The sequence below is a fragment of the Salvia hispanica genome, chromosome 4, assembly GCF_029641045.1.
Source record: "Salvia hispanica isolate PSC_SH4W2 chromosome 4, Shi_PSC_v1, whole genome shotgun sequence".
Classification (NCBI taxonomy): domain Eukaryota; kingdom Viridiplantae; phylum Streptophyta; class Magnoliopsida; order Lamiales; family Lamiaceae; genus Salvia; species Salvia hispanica.
In genome coordinates this window covers 47,545,304-47,553,672 of record NC_142695.1, presented here as the reverse complement: position 1 = coordinate 47,553,672, position 8,369 = coordinate 47,545,304, and the positions used below count along the sequence as shown (strand labels likewise).

Sequence of the window (8,369 nt, the reverse complement as noted above, 5' to 3'; positions counted from 1 at the left end):
TTCTTAATCTTGGTTGCCTTATAGTGTCATTAATTTCTTATAGTATGAATTTACATATACACAAAGATGAACTAAACACATATAGAATCAAAGATTATCTTCAAACATTAAATAATCCAATAAAAACAATACAAAAATACCTCTTAACACCAACACTAAATGTGACTTTCAAAATTACATTTAATTTATTAAATTAAAAAATCGGGTAATTCGGGTATACCCGATCGGGTATCGGGTTATCTGATACCCGATAATCCAAAAATTTCACTACCGAATTCCGATCCGAAACCCAAAAAATTGGGTATCGGGTATCCAATTATCCAGTGTTTTTCGGGTTTGGATATCGGGTATCCAATATCTGATATCCATTTTGACAGACCTACTCGCAAGGGTGAAATTGAAATTAAAAATGACAAATTATCACTATTGACATATTAGGGTCAAGTGTAGTGTCTTAAAGTAGGGTAGACGTCACCAAACCGAACCGGCCCGGAACCGTCACCGGCGGTTCGGAACCGTGAACCGGAACCGCGGTGGCGGTTCGGAACCGGATAGGAGTCGGCGGTTTAGGCGGGCCGGTTCAGGTTCACGAAAAATCAAGAACCGTAACCGCCGGTTCGCCGGAAACCGGCGGTTCCGGTAGGTTTTCAGGGTTTAGGGTATAGGCATGCAGGCGTAGGCATGCCGACTAAGAGTATATATATATACTATCTATTTACATTTATAATTTATTGTTTTTTACTTCAACTTTTTTTATTTAAGTCTTTTGATTCTTTTGTAATTTCAATTTTCAACATTTGTATTTGTAATATCGACATTCACATATCGTTCAAATTTGTATGATTGTATGATTGTTTCAATAAAATTCCAATTGTTCCAACTCCAATGTCGACTTCTACTACATTTGTCAATTGTCATTCTCGTTTTATTTATTTATTCGATAGTACAAGACTACAACTACACCTACAACTCTACAATTAGTACTATACCAGAAAAAAATTTAAAAATTAAAAATAAAAAAATTCGGCATTGAACCGGCGGTCCGAACCGGAACCGGCCCGGAACCGTCTGGAAACTGCCGATTTTGAACCGGCTTGGAACCGTGACTGAACCGGAACCGCCTGACCCTAGGCGGGCCGGTTCAGGTTCCATATTTTTTTGAACCGGAACCGGCGGTTCCGAACCGGGAACCGGCGGTTCATGAACCGTGGTGACGTCTAAAGTAGGGCGTGAAAGTCGATTCCGTCGTGAATCAGTATTTAAGTCAGGTAAAATCAATAGAAAAAATAGTCACTGTTCGACTGCGAATTGTTGACCGATTTTCTAACTTTTACAATATTTTTCAAAAAACTATTTAATTTGTGTGTAATGAAATTTGATCTCTTGGCTCAAACAAGGTATAAAACACATTAGACAATAACAATTGTATGAAACAGTATTAACTTGAAATATGTTTTTATAGTATAAAACATTTAATTTTTTATAGTACTACTAGACAATAATCCATGTTTAATTATATATTTAACTAATTATTTAATATTTTATATATAAATATTTTATTATATTTATCATCGAATAAATTCTAATTATATTTTATCATTTACTTTGTTGTAATATATTATTTCATAACATATACTACATGTGTTCTACAAGAATATATACTTTTTTTTTAGTTCGTCCCACAAGAATATGTATTTTTTAATTTTGAAAACTATTTTCTCTTTAATGAGGTGTGACCCATTATCTATTAACAATACTTTAATTATTTTTTCCTCTACGTCTCTCTTACTTTATAAATTCTGCATTAAATCGAGGGTCTAGTGATAGTATTCTGGCCGTCAAAATGACCAATTCAATAAACCCATGGTCAAAGATAATTCGTGTTAGAAATGTTACAATTACAGGTCGGAAGAATGGTGTTGAGATTAAACGACACTTAGTGCTACTTGTAATACAATATTACAAGTTAAATTTAATTAAATGTACTACTAATACAAGCTTAAATAAATGTACTAATACAAGCAGAATGCACATCTAATTACTTATTCATCGCTAGACTTTGATGCCCTCATCAGCAACCCTTTGGCCCCAAAAAAATTGAATCATAGAGAAACAAGATTAGCCTTCACTAAGTCTCTCAATCTCAATCTCAATCTCAATCTCATTCTCAATCTAACCGAATGTACTACAACTCTTCAACTACTACTGCTACTATGTAGGAGGGAAGAATCTATTGAGATTAAACGGCAGCGTATAGAACTCTTCGTTGCGACTATCGCCTCGGAAGGTCCGGAACTTGGCCCACCACGGCATCCCCCGGTCCTTCTTCGACTTATCCACCTCGATCGTGTTGTCGAGGAATACCGCGATGATCAGCCCCACCATGGGCGGGGACATGAACACCGTGTTCAAGAACGCGTTGAACTGAAAGAGATGAAAATTAAGACTTATCAAATTTATTGTTCAATCTCGTATTTTATTTCATAAAGGCCGGCTGGGCTTACCCATCCTGCATTTGTCTGGACTAGGCCACGGCGATGCGGGGTCCAGTATCCGTCGAAAAATTGGGGTATGGAGATCCCAAGGAAGAGTGATATGCCAGTTATAAAAAGACTCCTCATGGAATTCATATTAGTGAACTGCAGAAATGATAAGCCAACTGAACCTGAAAATTTGGAGGGAAATATGGTTACAACGTAAATTTCGAGGATGAAATTTCTTTCAATTATTTGGTGACGAACTATCGTACCTACGAGGCCGAATAGGACACAGTACAATGCAGCGTATATCGGAAAGGGGATTGAAGCAAAAACAGCTCCGAATTTCCCTGCACCGTGATCATTTTTGGAATTTCAGTTGAAACGCAAACAAGAAAAATCGGATATTTGCATCGACTACAGAGAGCTGAGAATGAGATTGACCTAAGATGGAAAAGAATATCATGAAACCAGCCGAGATCTGGACCACTCTCCTGCTTCCGACCCGAGTAAGCCCAAGCAGCCCGACGTTCTCCCTAGAAACGCGCCACCATGTTCAGAAACGTCAAAATTTTAGCAGTCAGACAACTAAGCAAACAATTTGTAGTTGATACATACACGGATACAGTGGAGCCAGTCCCCGTGCCAAAGAGGCCGTCTAGTAGGACACCTATTCCCTGCACGTGAAAAGAGAAAAACGAGTCACATTACGCGATGAAAAAAAGGAAAATGGACCACATCACATAGTGATAATGCTAACAGAATCCATGGCTCCACCTGCCAACCAATGCCCCGGCTGAGCACATATGCTGGAGGCGGAGTGGCTATAGCCAGACGAGACGCTGCCTTGTATGCTCCGGTCGACTGCAGCAATCAACCAATGAAACCTTTGATCAGACACTTGAAAACAAACACACAAACAAACTCCATTGTAGCGTCATCAAGTTACTAAAGAGAGCGTTCGTGTTGCATGTACCTCAACCATTGAGACGAGCACAGCTGACATCATCGCAAAGCAGTGGCCAGCAGCAAACGTAGGCGCGCCCCATTGGAGAGGATAAGGGAACATGAACCTTGACATCAGAAAAAAACTCATCGATTAGCCCTAAAATTCGTGACTTTTTTGTGTGAGGAGTGACGTAGGCAACACGAACCACGGTGCTGTAGATATGAGATGGGCTCTGTCCGTCCGACAGTTGATCTGAGTAGTGTTTGGTCTGCCCCGGTAAGCGCCACTAGCTGTCAGCACAACGGAGTATATCCAGATAATGGCGACAGAGATCAACACAGGGAACCGTTCGAAGATGGGGAAGTCCCTCATTGGTTTGATGTGCTTAAGATACTGCAGTTGGGGAAGGGAACAAACAGTGTGTTACTTGCAGGAATGTCGTGATCAAGAACGCGCTTTCTTGCATGATTTACTCACTTGAGACAAGCCGATGACCAAAATAAGCATCGGCAAACCAATCTCCACACAGTTTCCTAGCTGCACAGCATCTGACAGATTAGTGAACATATAGTCAAAGAGTGTACGAGATCATTGCAAGAAACTAGCAAGTGTATGCACTTACGGAGGGGAATCCTCGTTGAAACAGCCCTAAACCAACTAATCCAACGACAGGTGCCATTCCGAGGGGACTAAAGAAGCTGTCAAGAAACAGAAAATGATTCAAGAACATGTCAAAAATGGAACTTCTGTTGGCCTAATTGGTGAAATCGAGAGTAGAAACAAAACTATACCGCGAAAATAGGCCCCAAACTTGGCTGTAGCCTAGAATTATTTGTATACTAGCAGCAACAATTAGGGCTCCTTGGATAGCTCTCATAGAGTGCGTAAATCTCTGCAAAACAGAAAGAGAAAAAGGCGTAAGCTCCCCTCTTTTCGTCTCTCATCATGTTTATTGAGATCAATGGGTACTCACCACGTGAGGATCCTGAATTCTTAGCAGCGATGAGTCATTGATGATGTATGCTATGGGAACAACATACGCGAATGAGCCCCCGACCACAGCAGGTAACCTGGTTCCGAAGAGTGTCTGAAAGAGCGTGTTGAGGCCACCAACGAACAACAATGTCTGAATAACTTTCGCCTTATCTCCCTGCATTGATCAGAAAACAAGAAAACAAACTGAAAACTGAATTTATATAGTTCACATTATACATAGATGAGTTGTCACTTGTCACAAGCCTTACAGAATGCTAGAATTCATGGTGTATCTGAAATTACAGTGTTGAAACACACGAATTTCTTATGATAAGCAAGTGAAATAAGTCCTTTCTAATGACAGAAAGGGGGTTTCGAGGAGGACTCCTATGCTTCGACTCGGAAAGAATTGGTTTACCATAAAAGACAAATGTGATTGAAGAATATGCATGACGATATGCAGCTTCAAAATTAGACAATGCTTTGACTGCTTGAATATCTTATGATAAGCAAGCGAAATAAGACCTCTTGATGGCAAGACAGGGGGTTTGGAAGCGGATTCCTAAGGTTCGTCTTGAAATGAATTGGTTTACTATGAAAGGCAAAACATGAATAAAGAACACAAAAATCTTGAAACCGCAACAGATGTATGAATCAAGATTTGCAGCTTTATAATTAGGAAATGAAGATAAACAAGAAAACGAACTGAAGGTTCAGGTCGTATCCACATTATACATGGAAAGATGCATCTCAAATGCCTTGAAAAAATGCTAGAATTGATGGTTTGTCTGAAATTTCAATGAAGAAACACAAGTAGCACTACTTCATGATACTGTGTTTGAAGCAGCTGCTTAAATTTCTTATGATAAGCAAGCGAAATAAGTCCTATGGTTTGCAGCTTGATAATTAGACAATGCAGATAAACAAGAAAGAGCAGTGTCTTACATCGCTTCCTCCCATCATAGGAACAAGCATTGTCGGGATCATCACACTTGTACCAAGTACTAAGATGTAATTCTGAAATGCTAACAAAACGGTTTCAGCTGCAGATAGAAGAATAAACATCAGAGAATTAAGACACAAAATAGTAAGAAAAATCAAATTCTGCTGCTTTCATGCCTGCACATCATGTATCAACAGGATTTCCCCATTGAACCCTTCGCCTCTTACCGGATAATGCGCGTTTTTTACTTTAAAAGGAAAGTCTACATCACTATAGTAGCAAAAATTGGAATTAAGTTCAAACATGGATGAAAATCATGGCCTTCATTATCCTATAATTACTCATAATTTTAAAAAAATTTATGTTTGCACTGTTTTAAACATTAAATAGAGCATGTTATCACCTTACACAGCACTGCTGCATCACTAAATGAGCATAAAAAAGCAGATTTTTCAGCTTCCAAATTTGTATGAAAAATTGAATTCTCACCAAACCAAGTAGTACTACATTAAACAATAAAGTCCACACAGAGACCATATAAAAAAGGAAGGGGGAAAAGACACAAAAATCCAGAAAATCTGATTCACTCTTCAAATTTTGAATTTTGATTACTTTAAGCACAATGCAATCATGATTCCAGCACAAACAATTAGTAATGAACATTTTTGTTACACAATTTTTTAATGAACAAGAAAAAAAATCCCATAAAAATTGAATTGTAGGTGGGGGGACCATAACCATTGATTCACGACTCGCAACAAACCTATTTACAGTTCTGAAAACCAACCAAATAGTCATGTACCAAAAACTCATTAATCCCAACAACATAGCTTCCCACCTTAAATGTGGCAAAGCCCCACAAAACTCCAATATTTCTACACATCTATAATTATGAAGAGGAACAGAGGATCTGGAGTGATATAAAAATCGTGTCTTGATTAAATTATGAGACACACTTATAACAAGAATTTCAAGAAATGTCATTTTAAAGTCAGCCAAATAATGCACAGAAAAAGGTTTATAATTCCATTGATCTGAATGTGTGACGTGATATAAAAATCGTTTCTTGATTGAAATTGAAAGCCCCCTACACCCCACCCCTCACTTCACAGATATGTGGAATATGCTAACGTTAAATACAAGAAAAAAAAACATATAGAAAACAAACAGACATCAGTGAAACCACAATAAGTAAGTGTGTGTAGTGTGTGAAAAAAGAGAGGAAAGGAGAGTGGAAGCATACGCCATGGAGGATTGGAATCAATGCAGTATTCGAGGTCTTGGAGCTGCTCCATGGGAGGGTGTAGAATGTCACCCATTACTGCGTGTTTCTGAGCTTGAGAGAGAGAGTAAGGAATAAGGAAGGAGAAAAGTAAAGCGGCAGAGAGACAAGAGATAGAAAAGTTGGAAAAAGTGCAGCCGGGAAGAATATATAAAAGGAGAGAACAAATATGCTGCCACTCACAAACACTAGTAAAGTGGAGAATGGGAATATAACAAAGATTGTACACACACACACACACACAGTCGGAGGAGGCGAAGCTAATATCAATGTGTGTGTTTCGGTTTCCTCATAACATGGGACGAAAGGCTCTGCCTTTTGAATTTATGCCGAATCTGTGAATTTGTTTTGCATTCCACTCTTCTTTTATTTACCGTTGGGGCTGCTTAAATTCAAAATAATGAGAACAATAGTAGTAGTAAATTTTGTTTTGGCTTTTCCGGATACTAATGATCACATCACTATTAATGACAGTTTTCTTATTAGGGATATTTGCGACTAAATTCCTAAACTTGCCCTAAATACTGATTTTGCATACCAACTTTAAAATCTGCCTATAACTTATCAAATTATTAATTTGTTCTGATTTTGGCAACCAATTAAAATCTTGACACTAATATGCTAGATATAATTCACAATTCAACAAATAACATTATTTAATTTCGTATAATACGATGTTGTTACGCCGCCTAAAACGTGTCGTTGTTTTGGTTGACGTTCGACAATGCCATATAAATAAGTCATTAAATTATGTTAGTGTCGAAATTTTGATTGGTTGCCAAAAAAATTAGAATTAATTAAAAAATTGGTTGCAAAATAAGAATAAATTAATAATTTGATAATTTATAGAGGATGGTATATAGAATTTAGCGAGAAGTTTAAAACTTATAGGCAAGTAACCTTTTTTATTATCATAAATTAACTTTGATTTTTCGATATTGATTGTTGGGAGGAGAAGGATGTGAGAACTTTTGTGATCAACTAAATGGACTTGGACCTCAAGTACTCATATCATTGTACGTAGAATAATTAAAAGGGTAAACTGCCTCTAAAATCGTCAACTTTCACAAAAGGCTGGTATTTCCCGTGAACTTTAAAAGTTGCACGAAAAATCGCAAACTTTGCTCCCGTGTGCAAATTTCCCGAGTCGGGTATTCCGGCTATGTAGAATGGTGACGTGTGTAATTGTCTGACGTGGATAATGATGTGGACGCTGATGTGTGCAATGACATGGAATTTAAATTTTATAAATTTGAAATCATATTTTAAATAGCAAAATCCCCAAACTCTTCCCGATAACAAAAATTTGATTCTGCCAAATAGGGTTTCTTACGGTTTCTTCTTCACATAGCGCCGACGCGAGCTCTTCCCCGACAACGACAACGACTGCGACGGCGACGGCGACGGCGGATGGCGCCGACGACTTCGTAAGTTCTGCATTCCGTAACCTCCGCTGCTCAATTTTTTGTTGATTTTGTGTAGGAAGAATTTTGGTTTCATTAAATTATGTTAGTTGTCCCAATCCTTAATGATTTTTGCTGTTCGATGTAGCAGTGCTCAATGGTTTTTGCTGTTCGACGTCATTTTACTATTTCTTAGGGAAAAGCTTAGTATCTTTGTTTTTCGTAATGCTATCACTTCAATTATTTGAAAGGTTAGATAGTGCTGATGATTAATTTGTTTTTCAAAGTTGGTTAGTGTGAAAAGATTTGAATTTAATGGTTTTTACAGAACATGAATTCG

General features: G+C 37.9%; 1 protein-coding gene across 1 annotated transcript; it reads right to left on the bottom strand.

Moving 5' to 3' along the window:
- Window positions 1–1,946: 1,946 nt before the first annotated feature.
- LOC125192784 (nucleobase-ascorbate transporter 1) lies at window positions 1,947–6,947 on the bottom strand. Its single transcript, XM_048090436.2, has 14 exons — window positions 6,588–6,947; window positions 5,347–5,444; window positions 4,400–4,576; window positions 4,218–4,318; window positions 4,049–4,124; window positions 3,904–3,963; window positions 3,632–3,819; window positions 3,454–3,550; window positions 3,255–3,341; window positions 3,096–3,154; window positions 2,922–3,013; window positions 2,750–2,827; window positions 2,505–2,665; window positions 1,947–2,424 (listed from the first exon to the last, which is right to left on the bottom strand). Exons 1-14 carry the CDS (start codon window positions 6,661–6,663, stop codon window positions 2,212–2,214), a joined length of 1,563 nt encoding a protein of 520 aa, XP_047946393.1. The 5' UTR covers window positions 6,664–6,947; the 3' UTR covers window positions 1,947–2,211.
- Between the last annotated feature and the right edge of the window lie 1,422 nt (window positions 6,948–8,369).